The following is a 20,887-nucleotide window of genomic DNA, read 5'->3' as shown; positions in this document are numbered from 1 at the left end:
ATGAAACTTTATTTTGAAGAGCCGAGCACAAGCACGACTGAAAAAAGTAATAAAATGACTGTTTCTGTTCCTCTGTCTGTAATCTGGACCGAAAACACCTGAAGCTTCACGGACCTGCAGAAGGACCCAGACCGGTCTTGTTGGTATACATGCATCAGTCTAATAAACTCAAACCTACACCATCCTCCCTGTTCTGCTATTCTAAACAGTACCTGGAAGCAGACTGCTCGGTCGAGTTAACCTCCTGAACTATCTACAACACACAGTGAAAACCTGAAATTAAGACAGAGAAGAGGTGAGACATGGTCATTACTGATTACTGATGACAGATTTAGATATATTTTCATAAACCATTCATTTGCCACATCAAAAATATTTTTTCTGACATGGCAACCTTTAAAAAGTGAAAGGAGACAGAAAGACAGGTGAGAAAGAATAAAACTTAACTGACTTTTTGATGGCATTTTACACACAGCACTGGTGCAGAATCTAGAAAGTGTGGGGAAATACTGGCATCATATACAGTACTTAGTTACTTCTGACGAAATTATGATGGGACCCTAAAAAAATTACTATGTACAATAATGGATTTCTATACATTTTACATCAGATAAAAACTTTGGTTGTAAGATTCAGATAATTATTTATTAAAAGTGAGACATTTTAAATGAGAATAAGAAAGAAAAGTATTTCTTTGTGCCCCCCTCTCCCTGTTAATGCCCTACCTGCCCCCCTGGCAACACTTTGCTAGACCCGCCCCTGCACAGTTACCAGCTGTCAGCTGCTTAGAAAAGGATCCTGGTGTTATTTGTCTCTCAGAAACAGTTCATAACTTCAACTCATCCATGTCACCTAAAAGGTAAACCTGTTTCTCCATCACAGCTCTGATGATTCAGTAAGGACATCTCCTGGTTTCATCTTCATGTTTCCCTCTCACCACATATCCAAACCGACATCATGACCAGCAGCTTTACAGCTGTGGCTCCAGCAAACATCAGCTGATACTAGAAATTAATATTAAATAAATTCTAACAACAGCTGATCAAGCTTAAACGTGCTGCTGTTGTTTAGCGCGACATCCGCTGGTTTCCTCTTTCTGGCGCAAAGTGGACGATAAATAAACAAGAGAGAAAAGCCGATCAGCTGATCATTGATCAGTTTCATGATTGAAGTAGCAACAGGAGAGGGAGGGGGAGGATGAGAGGAGAAGAGGCAGCTGTGCAGCAAAGACAGAGTAACTCCAGCTTTGTGTCTTTTCCATTGTAGCTGAAGTCCGGGACAAACTGTTCTTTTTCAGCTCAACATGACACGCGTAATATTTTCTCTGAATGCAGACGATTCAGTTTTTTACGGGACGGTTGGCAACTCTAATAATTAACCTTATGAATAAAATAAGATAAATAAAGTTCACTATCAGTAACATCACAGCACCCGCCCAGCTGTATATAAACTCCGTCATGCTAGCTCACGCAGTACGAGTTACTGTAACTGACTGTAAAAAGTCAGCACAACAAAAATAGCCTAAACCTGGTTCATATCTGACCAGAGAGACTGCAGCTCATAACTTCTTACCTGAAGTTCAGTTCACCGCCTCGGGTCTCTGCTCCTCCTGCCTTTCCCTCATCCACCTGCCAGCGTGTTGCATCTGCTGCCTCCACCACTTGCTAATGTTACTGAATCTGTGGAAGCTCCGCCATAGCCACCACCAAACAACTGAGTTATTTTACACACCTGCCTTCATCTGGCCAATCCTCCACCTTTCACTGTTTACACCGTTACGGAAAAAACGGAAAAAAAAACCCCATCGGCCCATAAAAACGAAAAATCCCCATCGGCCCACCGGGCCAGTCCAGCTATGCTCATATTTCGTATTTTAAATAGGTAACGGCGGTACATGTACTCCGTTACTCCCCAACACTGTAAGAGACTTTAGAGACTTGCCACAGGCTGTTAATGAGTCTGTCTTCATGTTTGTGAGGATTCTGAACGTCAGCTGCTTCGAGGACCATTTTTATGCAGCAGAAAGATCAAACGAATATGAACTGCTTATATGGGCTGAAATTTCTGATTTTCCACTTTATATATATAACGACAAGCTTTGATACAAATAAGCTGTATTTGAACACAACCTGGATGGTATATTCGCCAAAATGTAAAAATGTTTTTCTGTTTGCAGGCAACTGCACATTTGTTGAATGTTTACAATTTGTTGAAGATGACAACTGTTACCTTTGAAAGAATTGCATTCATGTATTTTCTGGACATGATTATTTCAGAGCATATTTATGATAACTGCACTATTTTTTGTTTTTCTATTCTATTTTTGACATTTAATAATCTAGAGAGTTGGAAAGTTAGCCAGATATTAATTCTGTTTGATTCTGTCAAATAGAAATTGTTTTGGCATTTAGTAATACAGGGGTCCCTCATTTATCGCGGGAGTTCAATTCAATTCAATTCAATTTTATTGATATAGAGCCAAATCACAACAAAAGTCGCTTCATAGGTACAGAGACAAACCCAACAATCATGTGACCCCCTATGAGCAGCACTTTGGTGACAGCGGGAAGGAAAAACTCCCTTTTAACAGGAAGAAAGAAAAGAAAGAGTTACGTTCTAAAGACAACCCGCGTTATAGCGAGGCACCACTGCACAGCCTTGGTTAACACTGAATTTATTTTAATTTAGAAGATTCTGAAAACTGTTGTTTATTCAGCTTGTAATAAATGATAATATGCCAACTGTACACATCTTTTTCTCCCGTTTAAAAAAATGAAATGTACATATTTAACACATCTTTGTGTTGACTTATTTGACACAGAAGATATATTAAAGAAGCAGACACATTAATTGTGTTCAAATTGACACATCTTGACACATTTTGCTTTTAGCATTTACAAATGGAAGTGAAATAAGTCTCAGCTATGTTGATCACAGAAGCTGATGGGGATCAGCTCTCATCGTGGCTGCAGACACTTCAGGTCACTTCACCCTTTGACCTCAGCCTGTGTCAGACGTTTCAAACCCAGACAGACCAGCAGGTGTAGTTTCTCCTGTGGCCACCAGAGGGCAGACGTTCAGCAAACAGCTGCACTGCTCCTCAGAGTCCAACATCCTCAAACCAGGAGGCGGGCTCAGTGCTGAGGAGGAGCTGGACCATCAGAGAGGAGGGGGTTATCAGAAGTGAGGGGAGGAGCGCGCTCAGTCAGGACGGCTCACTGCTCCTCTGAGCATCACAGGAGCTCCTTCCTCCCTCCTCCTACCGAGGGTCTTTCATCCTGCAGCTTCAGCAGCTGCAGATAAACAGCTTCCCTGTGGGCATCAATGCAGAGTTTGTGATTCTGGTTTGACACACACAGTTAGGCTCTAAAGCAGCCCTCACTCAGTCTTCTTTGCTCTGCCTCAAACAGTCCAAACACAAAGTGCTGCATCGAGGTCATTTCTGTTCTGCTGCTCATTAAAGACTCAACAAACTGCTGCATTTTTACATGAAACATGTTTCAAACCAGAGCTTCCAACAGTGAAAGCCTCGTCAGCGTCAACCTGCATGTTCAGTGCAGCTGGGTGTTCTTAAAAGGAAAGAAAAAGTGTGCAGGAAATATTTGTGTTTGTTCTTGCATGTAGAGTTCGGTATGCTGATACACTTCTCTGAAAGCCCAAAGGCAAGCACAGACACGGCCTAAAAATATTTTTTTCTTGCAACGACTAAAGATTTTATCTATAGGAGTAAAGAATCCTGCCATGCTCTGTGAACTGAAGAAACTGTTTTTCATCTGAATTTCAAGACAGAACTGAGACGTGTGGTTTGAATCAGCTGACTGTGTAACAGTCTGCAACAACACAGACACAACATGCTTTTTTAATGTACACACACAAGGACAGTTCATGAAGCACGTAGGGAATAATTTGCCTTCATGTACATAAATTGGAGTGCTTTTGATTTGATGGAGGACCAAAGATCACAGAGAATAAGTGGTGCTTTACTTTTACTGCAGGTTTCCAACCGTGTAAACAGAACATTTGCACAAAGACTGAAACCAGCAGCACTGACAGAACAATGTCGGCCTTTTGGGTCTTACATGGATGGTTATTAAAAGTGTTCTGCAGGACATGGTTGTCTTTGTTCTCACAGGTAGGTTTATTCAGTCACATGACTCTGACATGTTAACACACTTCCCTGGAAAAAGGGCAAAGACAAAGGCTGCAGCAAAACAAACACTGTGCCGTTTTTCATCTGAATTTCAGGGGAGAACTGAGACGTTCTTCAGAATCATTTCAACACCTTTTTGATGTCTGTGTTCATTCATTTTACAGAACGTGTAAAAAGATAAGCTACATTCAATATTTGCGATATGAATAATCTGAGACTATAGCAAACAAAATAAGCATTTTAATCATTTAATCATCGTACAAAAGTACACGTCTGTTAGCAGAGCTGAGTGTGAAAAGTAATCTGCTGACATTCATGAGCTGTGGGCAGGTTCCTGCTACACACTGACGTGAATGTGATGAAGATATGAAATACAGTCGTCCAGCCTGGAAGTAATAAATGCATGAACTAGTTTTTCAGCGTCACTCTGAGACAGGATATTTCTAACTTTAGAGATGTTGCACAAATGGAAGAAAGCAGTCTTACATATTTGTTTAATATGTGCGTTGAAGGACATGTCCTGGTCAAAAATGACTCCAAGGTTCCTCACAGCGTTACTGGAGGCCAAGGTAATGGGTCTCATTCAAATGTGTGAAGTATTTCACACATTTGAATGACCTCTAAATCACTGTTGACACAACAAAACACACCTTTCAGCTCTTTCTGTATTTTGAAACTTTTTTTTTAGACCTGGAATGTAAATTTTGCCCACCTCTAAAACCTTTTGGTCTACTTCTGTTGTTTAAATGTGCTGTGGGCTCATAGTGGGTAAGTAGATGTGACGGTAAACACAAAGAGGTTGAGACATTTTTTATCGTGCATGTTTGAGGTATATGTTTCCATTTCTAAAAAGATTATTTAACACAATTCACTGAACAAAGAGAAACAAAGTATCGATACTTGGATCAGTTTGCCCACCTCTACTCTGCAGGGCACCGCATGATGCAGAAAACGGGACCCTGCACCATGTATGAAAAGCAATTTTTCAAAGAAAAACCACAACATTGCTGCTGCAACATTCTTACAAAGGTTGCACAGTCGTGACCTGCAAACTCAGAGACCCTGATAAACCATGTTACACCCTACATGTCATTATCTAAACCACACGCAGGGAAATGGGCAATGCAGGTAAGTGTGACAATGTCACAGACTAGGAGCCATTCCCAGGCTGCCCTGGCACACAGTGTTCACCATTGCTGGGGGCATATGTGTCTTTTTTCCTTTTAATACTTTATTGATCCTTGTGGGGAAATTCCTCGCCACCAATCCAGCGCCCGGGGAGCAGTGTGTAGGGACGGTACCTTGCTCAGGGTAGCCATTCAGTGGATTCGAACCCCCGACCTTGCCATTATGGGGCACTACTCTACCTCTAACTATCCTCCTTTATCTTTGTTAAACTGTACAGCCCAGGCACAAAACAGTGTGAAAAATCAAAAGTGACAACAGAGGCAGAGGGACCTGCTGAAATGCCTGAAATCCTCAGTAAATAAGGCGATGCTTCCCTGAGCACGCACCGTTATAAGTGATTTATCACCAAAAGTATTTTAAGTACAGACATGGAATCAGAATCAGGATGCTTCATTGATCGCAAAAACAATTATGTGGTCACAGCTGCTCCAAGACAATAAGAACTAAATGAAATAATACAAAATATTACAAAGTTACAAAATAGAAGAAAAAGCTCTAATATATACAAACAGCTAAATTATAAATATATAGAATTTTGCAGAGATTGACATTTTGCTCTAAACTGTAAAACTTTATTTATAATTTTCACTGTGGAGCCAATCCTCTGCAGATGATCTGTTAGCTGTTTGACAACTACTCTTTCAGGAATGTTTGATATGAAAGGAAGGTTGGAGATGTGCAGATTTTAAGGCGTGTATCTGGTGCACTATGTGCTGTGCATTAGGTGGAGGAGCCTTTATCACCTTTATCACCTTTATCACCTTTATCACCTTTATCACCTCTCTCTATTGCAGTCTCTGAGGCTACGTCCACACTAGCCCGTATAAATTTGAAAACAGCGTAGACGTCTGAAAACGCTCCGCGTCCACACTGTCGTTTTCATTCGTTTTCAGGGGTGCAATTTCCAGGCGGGTTAGGGGGGTTATGACCCTCCCCAATAATCAGACCCAGCCAATATACCCCCCCAATAAAATTATGAGTTATCTTGCATAAAAGGCTGTTGATTTTCTTTACTCATTTCAGTTATTAATTCACCCAGATTTATTTATTTATTTAGACAGAGATCTTGACCCCCCCAATGTTCAGCACAAAGTTACGCCCATGGTTTTCACAGAGTTGTTCATCCATATTGAACCGGCCGAAAACGCTCACGTTCCAGTCCTGCGCATGCGTGAAACACTACACAATTCGACCTGCCTCATTTCTGTCTACCGTTTATTTACTTTCTGGCTCTTTGAAACTTTGCGGCAAAATGTGGAGGAAAAGCAGCGAGTTTTTAAAATGGGCTAACAATGAGGTGGAGTTGTTGCTGCGAGCAACACAAAGATACAAAGTTGCAAAAGTGAGTGAGAATTAAAGAATTTGAGGAAAAGCTCTCTGGAGCATGTAAACTGATATTAATCTTTAACAGGGCTGTCAAAACTGAGAGCAAACAAAACAACTGCTGTACTGCCCTCCGCTATCTTAGTTTAATTGGTCACACGACTGCATCACATGACTAAAATGTGTCATGGTTTTCAAGAAGGGTTCGATGTCCGCACTGCGACGCGAAAACGGCGTTTTCAAATGTATCCACTTCAAAACGCTGCATTTTTCCTTGAACGAAAATGTCATCTGAGCGTGGACGGGAGGCCAAAACGGAGAGAAAAAGATGCGTTTTCAAATAAAAACGTATTAGTGTGGACGTGGCCTGAAGGCCCTCTTCTCGTCATTGAGGAGTACTTTGATGTCCTTAGTCACCCACGGCTTGTTATTTGTTACCCAAATAACAAACCGACCACCTCCTAATACTCCTAGTGGTCACAGACGTAATCTTCACAATAGGCACATAGGGAGGGGTGAGGTTATTCCAGTTAAGATCTGACTTACCCAGTGGGGGGAGGGAGGAGGAACTGTATCCATCCTTGACATCAGCATGTAGTAGAAACTGACTGACTGAATCTCTTCCAATAAACCTCTGCAGATAATCTGTTAGCTGTTTGACAACTACTCAGGATGTTTGATATGAAAGGAAGGTTGTTTGTCATGGGCCAGCAGACCAGTGCGTTATTGGGACTTAAGCAAACTGTTTCTTAACAAGACTTTATCATACAGTGAAAAATATATACATAAGATGGTGAGATAGGTGAAGTCCAGTCTTTGATGGGGAACAGGGCTGAGTATCACTGATTTATACAACTGGGTCGTAGCTGTTTGGTGGTTGTTGAAATAGTTTTAAGCTGAGATTCTGACGTTTCTGGCAAATTGGATTTATATTTAAAAATTGATTCAGGATTTAATGAATCGATATCGCATTACTCAAGCTAAAATTGATTGGAATTGGGAAATCAATTTTTTTAAACCAGAACTTGGGCACCACAATAGGCACTAACCACCTTGCAGCCACAACTCAGTGCAGCAGCTTCAGCAAAGGAGGTGCTGAATGGAGGTGGCGAACATGTGTCCCCAGCCTCCCTTGGACTGTTGTCGAAGCTCTGCCAGATGAGGGAGCTGAAGATCTTGTGGATGGTGGTGTCTGCGAGGTGTTCCCAATGCCCGTCTATATCTAGCCGGTACGCCTTAATCTCACGTACTGGATCAGGCTCCTTTACCACAGAGAGGTAACGTTCCATGTCAAAATCGCTACTCCAGGTAGCCGGGGGTCGGGCCACCAGGGTCTCCACAACTGCCACCCAGCACACATTGTATCCTACACCTACCACACCGCCTGCAGGTGGTGGGCCTACAGGAGGGTGGGCCCATGTCCCTTTTTCGGGCTGTGCCCAGTCGGGCCCCGTGGACTAAGGCTTGGCCCCTAGGCACTTGCCCTTGGGCACCCTCCTCGGGTCTGGCTCCAGGGCAGAGCCTCAGTAACCCTATCCCGGGCAGGGTGAATTGTTGAAATGTTCTTTGGCTCTTCAGCTCATAGGGTTTGTTAATCGCTCAATGTTTGAGACCCTACCAGGAGGCAAGAGCGAGCCAAGCTAAGGTGAAGATGTTCAGAAGTTCACTGGGAGTGAGCAGCATGCACAGGATTAGAAATGAGTCCAGCGGGACAGCTCAGCGTCAGAGAAGCGAGGATGAGATGGTTTGCTCATGTGGAGAGGAGGAAGAGAGGATATACTGGACAGAGGATGATGAAGATGGAGCTTCTGGAGCAGATACTCACTGGCATTAACACAGCATTCTGACTCAGATTCACTTTCATTTTTATTTCTCACCTTTATAACTGCTTGTCATTGTCCTTGGGAGGCAACAACATTCTTCAGCACATCTGTCATCACAACGATTCTCTGTCCTTTTGACCACATGTGGCACTTTCAATTATTTAAAAAACTAAGACCACCCTTACTGCTTCCACAGGAATTAAAAGGGTAAGTATCAGCCAAGTGCTGCTAATTACACTGAACAAAAATATAAACGCAACACTTTTGTTTTTGCTCCCATTCCCCATGGGATGGACGTAGAGACCTAAAATTCATTCCAGATACACAATATAACCATCCCTCCCAAACAGTGGTCACAAATCAGTCCAAATGTGTGGTAGTGGGCACATCTGCTATATTGAGATAATCCATCCCACCTCACAGGTGTGCCACATCAGGATGCTGATCTGACATCATGAGTAGTGCACAGGTGTACCTCAGACTGCCCACAACAAAAGGCCACCCTGGAATGTGCAGTTTTGTCTCACAGCAAAATGCCACAGATGCCACAAGCAATGAGGGAGCGTGCAATTGGCATGCTGACAGCAGGAATATCAACCAGATCTGTCGCCCGTGCATTGAATGTTCATTTCTCAACCATACGCCGTCTCCACAGGCGTTTCAGAGAATATGGCAGCACATCCAACCGGCCTCACAACCACAGACCTCGTGTAACCACACCAGCCCAGGACCTCCACATCCAGCAGGTTCACCTCCAAGATCGTCTGAGACCAGCCACCCAGACAGCTGCTGGAACAATTGGTTTGCACAACCAAACAATTTCTGCACAAACTGTCAGAAACCGTCTCAGGGACGCTCAACTGCATGCCCGTCGTCCTCATCGGGGTCTTGACCTGACTCCAGCTCGTCGCCGTAACAGACTTGTGTGGGCAAATGCTCACATTCGATGGCGTCTGGCACGTTGGAGAGGTGTGCGCTTCACGGATGAATCATGGTTCACATTGTTCAGGGCAGATGGCAGCTGAGAATGTCCCAGTTCTTGCATGGCCAGCATACTCACCGGACATGTCACCCATTGAGCATGTTCGGGATGTGCTTGACGGGCGTATACGACAGCGTGTACCAGTTCCCACGAATATCCAACAACCTCGCACAGCCATTGAAGTGGAGTGGACCAACATTCCACAGGCCACAATTGACAATCTGATAGACTCCATGCGACGATGTGTTGCACTGCATGACGCAAATGGTGGTCACACCAGATACTGACCGGTTCTGGGTCCCCAGACCCCCAATAGCGCAAAAAAACTGCACATTCCAGGGTGGCCTTTTGTTGTGGGCAGTCTGAGGTACACCTGTGAGGTGGGATGGATTATCTCAATATAGCAGATGTGCCCACTACCACACATTTGGACTGATTTGTGACCACTGTTTGGGAGGGATGGTTATATTGTGTATCTGGAATGAATTTTAGGTCTCTACGTCCATCCCATGGGGAATGGGAGCAAAAACAAAAGTGTTGCGTTTATATTTTTGTTCAGTGTACATGCACGTCTTCACTGATCATCTGCAAATCTGAACACGTCTATAAAAGAACAAGTTTCATTCAGAATTACAGAATCTCCTCAGAAGTGGACACCAAAAAAGTAAATTCACCGAAAAATCAGACCATCCAAAATCACAAAATCAGTGTGACGCTCATTGTGTGTGTTAGATTGTAAACAGGCAAATATATGAAACTTGTGTTTGACAGATTTCAGGATTACTTTTTCAGATGAAAGTGTTTCAGCTTTAAGCTCCAAACAGAAGGCAATGGGATTAACTGGGATTTCTGTTAAGTTTTAGGCCAGTGATATGAAATTGGTGTACCAGGGTTACTTTTACTTTATTTATCTAATTTTATCTATTTACAACCCCAGGTTTCTCTTCAGCTCTGTAGCCAGGCTGACAAACAGTCAGAGCTCTGTTGAGCCAACCATCCCTTTAACGTTAACTAGTAATGACTTCATGAACTTCTTCACAATAAAATTTTAATCATTAGAGAAAAAATGACCAGTAATCATCCCACAGATGTAATATTATCTACAGCTACTCTTAGTACCATTGATATTCATTTAGACTCTTTTTCTCCAATTGATCTTTCTGAGTTAACTTCAATAATTACTTCCTCCAAACCATCAACGTGTCTTTTAGACCCCATTCCTACAAAACTGCTCAAAGAAGTCCTGCCATTAATTAATTCTTCGATCTTAAGATGTGACCCTGTGAAGACTCCCCACACCTACTTGCGCCAGGGAGTCCAGCAGTTCACTTAAACAAACGGCTCCTATACTTAACCAGACACAGAGTAGGTGTCCTCCTACACCATAAATCGGTAAGAGAAGGTACGACCTCTCTCATGACCCCAAGTTGTGTGTGCATGCCAGAGTGCTCTGGGAGGCACACAGAGTCTTTGCAGACTGCAAGGATCAGACATCCTACCATTATGCAATCGACTATAAAACTAAGCATATATGACAATCCACAATATAAACCTAACACGCAGCTCTATCTGTCCATGAAGCCAGATAACACACACCAATGAGTTAAACTGCAGGAATGTCTTAAAGACTTCTAAAGTGGTTGCTCACAGGGAGTTGTCTGATTGTTGGCTCTTTACACTATCGTATTAAGCGCCTTGAGGTGACTGTTGTTGTGATTTGGCTTTAGAGAAATAAAATTGAATCTAATTGAATTGAAATGAAAAAGCATGAAAGGGACTAGAAAGAGCGAGCATATTTCTGCCACACTGGCTCCCTGTTAAATCCAGAATAGGGTTTAAAATTCTTCTCCTCACATATAAGGTCCTGAATAATGAGTCCCAATATTATTTCAAAGACCTCACTATATCACTGGGTACTATATCAAAGTAGAATCGAATGAACAAGTACCCTCTCTATTCCAACATAAAGACAAATGTATGGAGTTAGTAGTTTGATCCGTAGTCTGTTCATTTGACCTTTTTGATGGTACATTCTGATGAGTTTCAGCATTAATTACCTGAAGCTTCCCAAGACCCAACCAAAGCATGTTTTGCTGCTGTGGCAGAAGATGCCTTCTTTTATTCAGTCTTACAAGCTGGTTAAACGTAGGCACTCACAAAGCACCTGGTTATGTCCAGGCACTGCCAGCCACCTGGTTAGAGCTAGTTCATAAAGTTCGTAGTTTGACCTTTTGTGCTGAAAAGTTGGATGTGACAGCCACATGTGACTCAGCCCAGTCAAAGAAAACCTTTTGTGTAAATGAGACAGCGACCTCAGTACATGGCGCTGTTTTCTATGTCAGGTAAAGAAGGACTGGGTTGTCTGCAGAGCCCTGCAACAGACTGGCGACCTGTCCAGGGTGTACCCTGCCTCTCGCCCTATGACAGCTGGGATAGGCTCCAGCGCCCCCCGCGACCCTGAAAAGGATAAGCGGAAGTGAATGGATGGTTGGATGGATGGATGGGTTGTCTGCAGGTTTAGCTGATAATCTCTCATGATTCTTACAAAATCTTCTCGCTGTCATGGAAACGCCAACGGGCAAGAACCACCAACAAACACCACCCTACAGTTCCATCCTTTGTTAATTCTGCTCCATGCAGAACATTGAGGTTAACGACTGATAATACCAGATTAGAAAGTTCATTCCTCTCTACATCCAAAGACAATTTTCTCTAAAGCAGACCATTTGTTAGCTTCCTTGGTTTGTCTTCTTTGGGAGCTGCATTCCAGGTAAAGGTAAGTGAATGCCACATCACCCACATGGGAACAGGTACAGTAACATATGATACTGTAAATTCTATATAAAACACTGTCTATATGAAATTAAAGGCAACTAAAATGTGCTCACATCTAAAGCAAAGTGGACTTTTCTTAGCTGCTTGCACAGATTTTGTTTTCTGGTCTCTGATTGGTTGGCTGTTTGTCAAACCAGTGAGGTAACAGATGCCCTGTCTTTAGGGGGAGGGATCTAAAGGCAGTTGAAAACAAACTGTACAAACTACAACTACACCACATCAACTCTCCCAAGACCTCTGAGATCAACCAGGACCAGGAACCATGTCCAGTTCTGGTAAATATATTTTAGTTGCATTGAGGTTGTAAACCAGCAGAGCAATGCCATTTCTCTTCCTGTTACTGTTTTCAGGTCTTATTACCCACCAGAAACTTCTCACTTATCACAGTACATCCTACACTTTTATATATTTTAATGCTAATCTTTTTCACCTGCAAACGTTAGCTTGCTGTCTTTGAGTTATTTTAGTCTTGTCTTGTTGACCTAACTTCCCAGCAACATACACATGCTGCTTCAGCTCACAATTACTGGCTTATGCTGATGTTACATTGTTACATTGTTACATTGTTACATTGTTACATTACTCGTTCATGCATGTGCATAAAAGTCTAGAGATTTCTGTCTGATAACTTTATCGTGAACTGACACCAAAAATGTCCAGTGTGGCAAAAATAAAGCAAAACCATGTAAATGATATTATTGTAGAGTCTAACGTCCAGTATAAAGTGACTGTTAATAAATAAAAGTGTGAGTATCACAGCAGCTTACATGTTCATTTTTAAGAGCTTTGATCAAACAATAGCTGCTATTTGCAACATTTTACATTGTTTTGACAAAATTAATTAATTGGATGTTTTTTTGTTTTTCCATAGAACAGCTGTTAATGGCTCATAACTGACGATTTACTGAATTATAAAGAGTTCAGCTGTAGACTGATTTCTTTGCACTGCTGAATTGATTAATTTTCTACTTAATGGTTCAAAATCTTTTGAGCTTTTACTAAGAAATTACATTCACTATTAAAGTATGGTTCACTGAGCCTTGATTACTCAATATTAAAGGAGAAATTAAATCTAATTTCTGACGTTTATCAATTTAAAAAATATGTAATTATAATATTTTGGGACTCTCTTACATTTAAAATTGAATCGTATTCCCAGGCCAGTAAACTAAAGTGTGACAATCTTCAGTGCTCCGAAAACATTTGCCATGTGTAGTGAAAGGTTTGGACCTTAAGTGTAGATTTGAATAGTAAATAATTAAAAACTAACCTTTATTTTGGCGACGATGAATTCAAACAACTGGCAGCAAACCTTATCAACAAATCAAGTGGGGAAAAATTCACAGGAAGACAAAAGACAGGAATGGAAAGCAAATAGTAACGATGAGCACATTCAAACTCAGGCTTTAAGTACACGGGAGGCCAATGTGGGAAAACGACACAGCAAGGTAGAAACAGGTGAAAGTAATCAGGTAACAAGACAAGACACGCTCACTATCTGATTCAGTCCAGGGGCTGTTTGCATAGAGCCCTGCTGCCCGATGCAGGCAGTGTACAAAGATCATCAAACGAGATGAAATTAAAGACAAACACAATATGTAACTTTTAAATTAAGGTGTTTATTATTTTGTTTGGGTGTTTGGGGGGAAACCCAAACCTGCATGGCCCTGTGTTAAAACCTGACTGCCTCCTTGCCCTGTTATAACATAAAGTAACAGTGGTGTATCACGCTGACGAGACAAAAGCTAGACTTTTTGGAAGGTGCATCTCCGGTTACATTTGGAGTAAAACTAAAAAGTCCACCTCTGAACTGCTTAAGAAAAGAAAATGAAGACTTTGGTGTGGCCTAGTCAAAGTCCTGACCCGAATCTGATGAAGCCGATTGAGATGCTGTAGCATGACAGTCAAACGGCGGCTCCAATGTGACTGAATTACAACAAGTCTGCAAAGATGAGTGGCTCAAAATCCCTCCACAGCTGTAAAACACTCATTGCCAGTTAATGCAGATGCTGTAATAATTAACACCTTCATTTAGAAACTGCATTTTGTGTTTATTTGTGTTATCTTTGTCTAATATTTTAATTTGTTTGATGATCTGAAACATTTAAGCGTGAAAAACATAAAACAAACAGGAAATCAGCAAGGCGGCCAACACTTTTCAGTTCGCTGTATAAGTTGAGAAGTCCTAAAGACTGCAACAGAACTTACATAATAATAATAATAATAATAATTATTATGTCAATATAAATTCTCCAACAGGGCCGAAGGAGCTGAGGATTGTCTTCATTGGAAAGACTAAAATGTTGACTTCACGAATTGAAGCCATCCCTGAAAAAAAATGCTGCGCAGGAAGACTTTACAATGGTTTTGGTGAAGACTCTGATCCAAGACAGTCCAAGTCAAGTCGACGAGACAGAAAACACCGAAGTGTCAAAGGAAATGCAGAAAGGAGCTACAGCATCCATCTTTTCTCCTGGTCCCCATGTGTTTCTGTTCGTGCAAGAGTGGGAGAGCGGCTTTAAAATACATGACGTGGAGCGAATGAAACTGGTTAGGGAGTTCTTTGGTGACGAGTCGCTGCGTTACTTTTTACCCTTGATCACCCACGAAGATGAAGAGCTGAAACCAAAGGATAGAAATGAAATAATGAGTTTCATTGAGACACAATTTGGGTGTGACAAAGAGAAATGGAGTGATATTGATGTTGGTAGTGAGAAAGTCCAAGATCAGGTGAGAAAGTTAGTGGACAAGCTGAGAGAGGTGGCTGAAAACAACCAATGGGAGTGTTACACAGAGGAAATGTTCAAGAGGGCACAGGAAGCCCTCTGCCAGAAAATGCAGGAATTAGACAAGAAGGGAAGGAAAGATGATGTGAATGACACACTGACCAAATTTATTGAGTTGGTAACTGGAGGGGGCGACTTTAGCAAGTTCCTGTTTCAAATGCACAGAGAGGTGTCAGACTATTTCAGCAAATACACGGAGAAGCTGGCTCAGAAACACAAAACATGAGGATAAAAATTGGCCTCCATTCACAAAAGAATCAAAGAGTTAAGAGCAAGTTAATGAAATGACGGAAGGAAAAATGAGACTTTACTCATGAACCCAAAATGATTGATTCATTAATCCTGTTGTTATTAAATCTGCAGCTCGGTCAGAGAAACAAACACGATATTTGATGTTTTTAATGCGAGTTATTAATCTGACAGACTCGGTTCCTCTGCGCACTGAGATCAAGACAACAAATAATCATGTTTTTATATCATTATTATCATTTGCATTTTGGCAGAAGTGACATTTGGACTGGTTCAATTGGACTCCATATTTTCCAGCTGCAACATTATATTCTAAATGATTTAATGCAAATACTTCTCTGCTTCTTTTTCCTTTTATTGATGGTGAACAAGGCATAATGAGGAAAATCAGGATATACGTGTGCATATGTTATGGCCCTGTCCATAATCTGTTTTGGTGGCTGTTGTTGTCTGTGCCTTTAAGTCTTTGCAGGTCCCGGAGTGGATGAGCTGACGGCTGCTGATTGGTCCCCTGGCCATGTGATCTTCTTCAAATCCCTCACCAGCAGTTGTCCCGGGGCAGCCACTGACAGCAGCAGCAGACCTGACCCTGGCCTTCAAAACTTGAGACTTTTGTGCTTGTGATTTGTGCGGCTTCTCTGAGTTTTGTATATAGTGTGTACATTAGTTTTCATTGTAAATAGCACTGCAACAGAAGGGGTGAGCTGCCGTATTGTTTTTCCTTGCACTGTTTTCTCCTGTTTATTTCAGTTAGGGAGTTAGGTGTAGCGCTTGTCTTTTGTTTGATGTTTGATTTCACATAGGGTTTTAGATAGCACCTCCTCCTGACTTAGCTTGTTTTGTTTGTTATTTTGGCCTTTGTTCACCCTGGAGCTTCATTTTTGCAGTGTAGATAATAAAACACGATTCACTAAGGAATTGGTTTCCCTCTGTGTATGGTTTTGGGGACCAGGGCGGGGCAGTCTTTTCAAACTTATGTTGCGTTCCTGTACCCCTAGACTGGGGCGTAACAGCATATATGTGGGGCAGCTGTAACGTTTGCGTCTTCTGTGTGGTAAAATTGTAAAGATTAGCTCTCCATACAGATCTGAGTTCTTTCTGCGCCTCTGCTGCAGTTACAGGGAAACCTGACAACAGATGTTTTCTGGAGAAGCTGCAGCACAGACTGTGTTTTTCTTTTCCTTTGTTTTCTGAAAAACATGTTAAATGTTGAAGCCTGATGGATTTTGTGCTTCCACTCAGTGGACGTGTTCAAAAAAGAAAGATTGTTTTCTTTTTTCATTCCTTTCTATGATGTAACACAGTTAAGATGCTAATGTACGAATCAGTGTGTGAACTTATGCAGCTTCAGTCAGATAATAGCAGCAGAATCACATCAATAAATCAAACATGACTGAGACAAATCTGTTTCTCTCCTGTCATCATTCAGCTGATTAACAAATGACTCATAGAAGAAATTAACTTGAAACTTTGTCTTTTAGTTTTTGGTTGTCTGTCTCTTTGTGTTAGCCGTGCATCAGGCTGGCCACCTGTCCAGGGTCTGCTCCGCCTCTCGCCCTACGTTAGCCCCCCGCGACCCTGACGGGGATAAGTGGAAGAGGATGGATCGATGGTTTTTAGGGACCTGAGTGTAAACGTGTCTTTCTTTAAAGCACTTTGGGTCAGCTTCTGTTCATTAAATTTGTTATGTAAATAAAATGGACTCGACATTAAACACAAATGGCTCTAATATTCAGACGTAACAGATTCATTCTTGATGTTCGAGGTATGTTTTTTCATTTCCAATAAAATTATTGAACACAATCCAGTGGACTGAATTCACTACCTGAATGTCTGGATATAGTCTGCAGGTAATCAGTCTGAGAAGTAACAGCTGTCAATAAACATAATTCATGCTGAATACTTGGCATCCGTTATGAATGAAACATTATTTTCAGCACTGTAGAAGCTACCTGGTAATTCTTTGCTTCTCTGGAGGGACTGTGACAGTGACCTCTGACCTCTGAGGGTGTGCGTCCGCCTGAAAAGTTTCCATCGTTTTTCTTCTTTTCTTTTGCTGCTTGTTTGCTGCTGTGCTCAGTGCTGCTGAGTCACATGACCACAGAGGGGGGGCGGAGCAAGGTGTGTCTGCATTAGGGGAGCAGAGGTTGCACAGATGATGAACAGCAGCCACGTACTGACCTTAGAGAAGGCGAATCACTGAAGTACTGATCCCATCACCCTAGTAACGATCTGACATCAGTACCAGTGTTGTATCAATACTTTAAATATTTAGATCGATCGACCCCTAAACGCACTGCACTCGACCTCTCCACCACCTCCAAGATGAGCCCAGGATGTGCCGGTCCATGTGGCCCATGCAGGCTACGCCCAGAGGGGCTCACTGTGTTTCGCTTGGCTCTCTGCAGAAAAGCTGCATTGCACTCAAACAGCTACTGGAACTGATCGCAGACACTCAGAACACCTGTGATTACACCTGATGGCGTTTCACATGAAGCACAGCGCAGCTGAGAAGGACAGGAAGTGAGGCACAGAATGTCATGGGTCTGGTTGTGGGTTTAGGATTCTTGGTTTGGTCTTCATACTTTGATTTATTGATATTTATGTTTTATTTAGTATTTTGGAGTCTATAGTTGCTGTTATAATTAAATCTAGTGTTAGACTTTCTCTTGTTCCCTCAGTGTTCGCATCCTGTTCTGTCAGCTCCCCTATGTTAAGTTCATGCACATGTCTGCATTTTCCCATTTCTCACTTCCTGTTTTATTTTGATGGTTACTGGTCTTTATTGTCTTCATTTTGTCTGCACCAGCTGTGTCCACTTTGTCCCAGCATCTGTTGCTGTGCCTGGTGTCTTATTCATTTTATGGGCTGTGAGATTCTGGAGTCTGCTTTTGGCTGTAATAAAGGTTCGTGTCTGTCTGCCCTGAGTCTGCATGTGCATCCTCTTGAAGGAAGGCATAGATAATTCAGTCACTGCTTAAAATCACCCACATTACACAGACTCAGATGAAATGCTTGCTTATAAAGCTCTGGATATTCGTCATATCTTAAAGTATCTTATTATCTTAAAACATAATTCTTCATTCTCAGCTCTTTGTTGTTGTTCCCAGGATATTTAAAAGTAGAACGGGAGGCGGAGCCTTCAGCTTCTGTGGAACCAGCTTCCAGTTTGGATTCAGGAGACAGACACTATCTCTACTTTCAAGATCGTTTGTCTGTTTTCTCTTTCAGCTGCTGTTTGTCTTTCAGCTGTGTTGGTGATCACTGTGATTTTTTGTGCTGTGGCCTACTTTGTCCCTTTCTCTCCACTTTTCTTCTCCTTTCTTCCTTTCTATAGAGTACGGAGCCCCGCAGGGGACATGGGAGAAAAAAATTAAGACGGACTTTTGCGAGATCTCACAAAACAAACTCGGGATCTCGCGAAAGTTTTAGCCGCATTCTTCGGCCTTCGACCTCCCGTTAGCTTCGAGCTAACAGGAGGTCGAGACCTACTACAGCCGGAAGGAACGCCGCTTTCCCGGCACATCATGCCTCGACCTCCCGGTCGGCTTCGAGCCGGCGTCCGAAGAATGCGGCTAAAACTTTTGCGAGATCTCGCAAAAGTTTGCGAGATCTCGCAAAGTTTGCGAGATCCCGAGTTTGTTTTGCGAGATCCCGCAAAAGTCCGTCTTAATTTTATTTTCTCCCATGTCCCCTGCGGGGCTCTGTAATAGAGAGTTTATAGAGCTCCTTTTAGTATGCACAGTGCATTTAGACCTTGACTCTGCTAAAGCTGTTAAAAAAGACGATCAGACTACAGATGTTAATTCTGAAGCTTATAGTTCGGCTGGATCAATAGTTCCATCATAGATGAATCACCTGGCTCCACTTCTTCACACTTTTCCGAAGTTAAAACTTAAATTTCCCACAGATGTGACCTACCGTGAGAATCTGCAGAGTAGAGATTTGGGATGACGTCATTGCTCCTGCCCACACACCCACTCACTACTATGAATACTCACCTGTACTTTGTATGTAAGGCTGCTGATCCAGTTTTTAATGATGACGGCTGACTGTTGCTTGATGCCCAAAGGCTGTGTTTTGATTCTGAACTTTTATGTGTCAGGATAAAAAATTATCTGATCCTTAGTGGTTCTTAAAACGATCTAAAATCAATGTCATATGGATAACACATAACTTATTAGATCATCATTATTTATTTCACAAAAACAAATCCAAATGAGGTTTGTGGGTATTTGTTTATGCACAACTCTTTGAAGGTCCCAACCAAGGTTGTTATCGTTAACGAAAACTAACGAAATAACAAAAACTAGAAGTGAAAAAACATTTTCGTTAACGGAAATAAAAAAATAAAAAATAAAAAATAAAAAAAAAAATAAAAAAAGGAAAACTAACTAAAACTGTAATGAGTGTTCACAAAACTAACTAAAATTAACTGAATTTATAGCAAAAATGTGTTTAGTTTTCATAGATGTGTGTGTGTGCTACAATAGTCAAGGAGTGAAAATGAAGTTTAGTTTCCAGATTTTTTCTTGCTGTGTCTCATTGTGCCAGCAGGTGGCAGCACGTTAGTCGAGTCGTCTGTGTTGCTGCTCCGTCCACGCGCAGAATCATGTCAGGAAAGGTCAGGAGAAAGCGCCAGAGTCCAATTTGGGATTACTTTGAATATGACTGTGTTTTGGATAAAGCAAGTGTCTTGTAGTGGAAAGAGACAAATTATGAGGGACATTTCTAAAGGGAAAAAATCCCACAAAACTTTAAGGGAACTTGAAAAGCTCACACAAGAAGGCTAACCTAGCTTACCTTGAGAAGGGAGCACACTCAACCCTCATCCCCAGAAACAGAAGCTAACCCAGGCAAGGCAGCGTGATGCATCCCGAGACAACAGGACGGGGACATCTACATAACTGTGTGAGTCAATTGGCTTCAAAACGTTTATCAATTCACTTGAACCAAAATTACGAACACCCGGTGCTGCAAGAGTTAATAGTCTCATTGGGGCCAAGATATACATTTTATAGTTGCCTGGTATCAATGGTTGTTCATCTGCCCTAATTTATTTATTTATTTAAAGAACCCATAGGTGGGAATGTGAGTTGTCTGTCTCTGCGTGTTAGCCCTGCGACAGACAGGCGACCTGTCCAGGGTGCAGGGTATGGCAGCTGGAATAGCAACATACCCAAGGATGAGCAGAAGAGCATGACTGATGTGATGAAACTGGGATTTTGTTGCACTTAATTATTGCAAACACAACTAAAACTATAACTGAAACTAATCAAAACTAAAGTGAAACTAAGGATTTTCAAAAAAATAAAAACTAAACTAGCAAACAATTGGTAAAAACTAATTAAAACTGATATAAAATTGAAAATCTGAAGTCAAAACTAAATAAAAATAAAAACTAATGAAAATTGCAAAACTATTAAAACCCTGGTCCCAACACAGCATCCCAGTCAGGCTGAGGTCTGGACTCTCTCTCTCTCAGTCCAGTCCAGTTTGTTATCTCTGTGTACTCTGAGGTATTTATAGTCCTCCACATCGACGCCCTGGA

General features: G+C 41.8%; 1 protein-coding gene across 1 annotated transcript; it reads left to right on the top strand.

The window, feature by feature from the left end:
* Window positions 1-12,444: 12,444 nt before the first annotated feature.
* Window positions 12,445-15,334, top strand: LOC120733538 (GTPase IMAP family member 4-like). Its single transcript, XM_040031808.1, has 2 exons — window positions 12,445-12,576; window positions 14,561-15,334. The coding sequence occupies exon 2, from the start codon at window positions 14,663-14,665 to the stop codon at window positions 15,311-15,313; it is 651 nt and encodes a 216-aa protein (XP_039887742.1). The 5' UTR covers window positions 12,445-12,576; window positions 14,561-14,662; the 3' UTR covers window positions 15,314-15,334.
* Window positions 15,335-20,887: the final 5,553 nt, after the last annotated feature.

The sequence above is a fragment of the Simochromis diagramma genome, unplaced genomic scaffold (genome assembly GCF_900408965.1).
Source record: "Simochromis diagramma unplaced genomic scaffold, fSimDia1.1 OVJJ01000228.1, whole genome shotgun sequence".
Taxonomy (NCBI): Eukaryota; Metazoa; Chordata; class Actinopteri; order Cichliformes; family Cichlidae; genus Simochromis; species Simochromis diagramma.
This window is presented reverse-complemented; position numbering and strand designations above follow the sequence as displayed.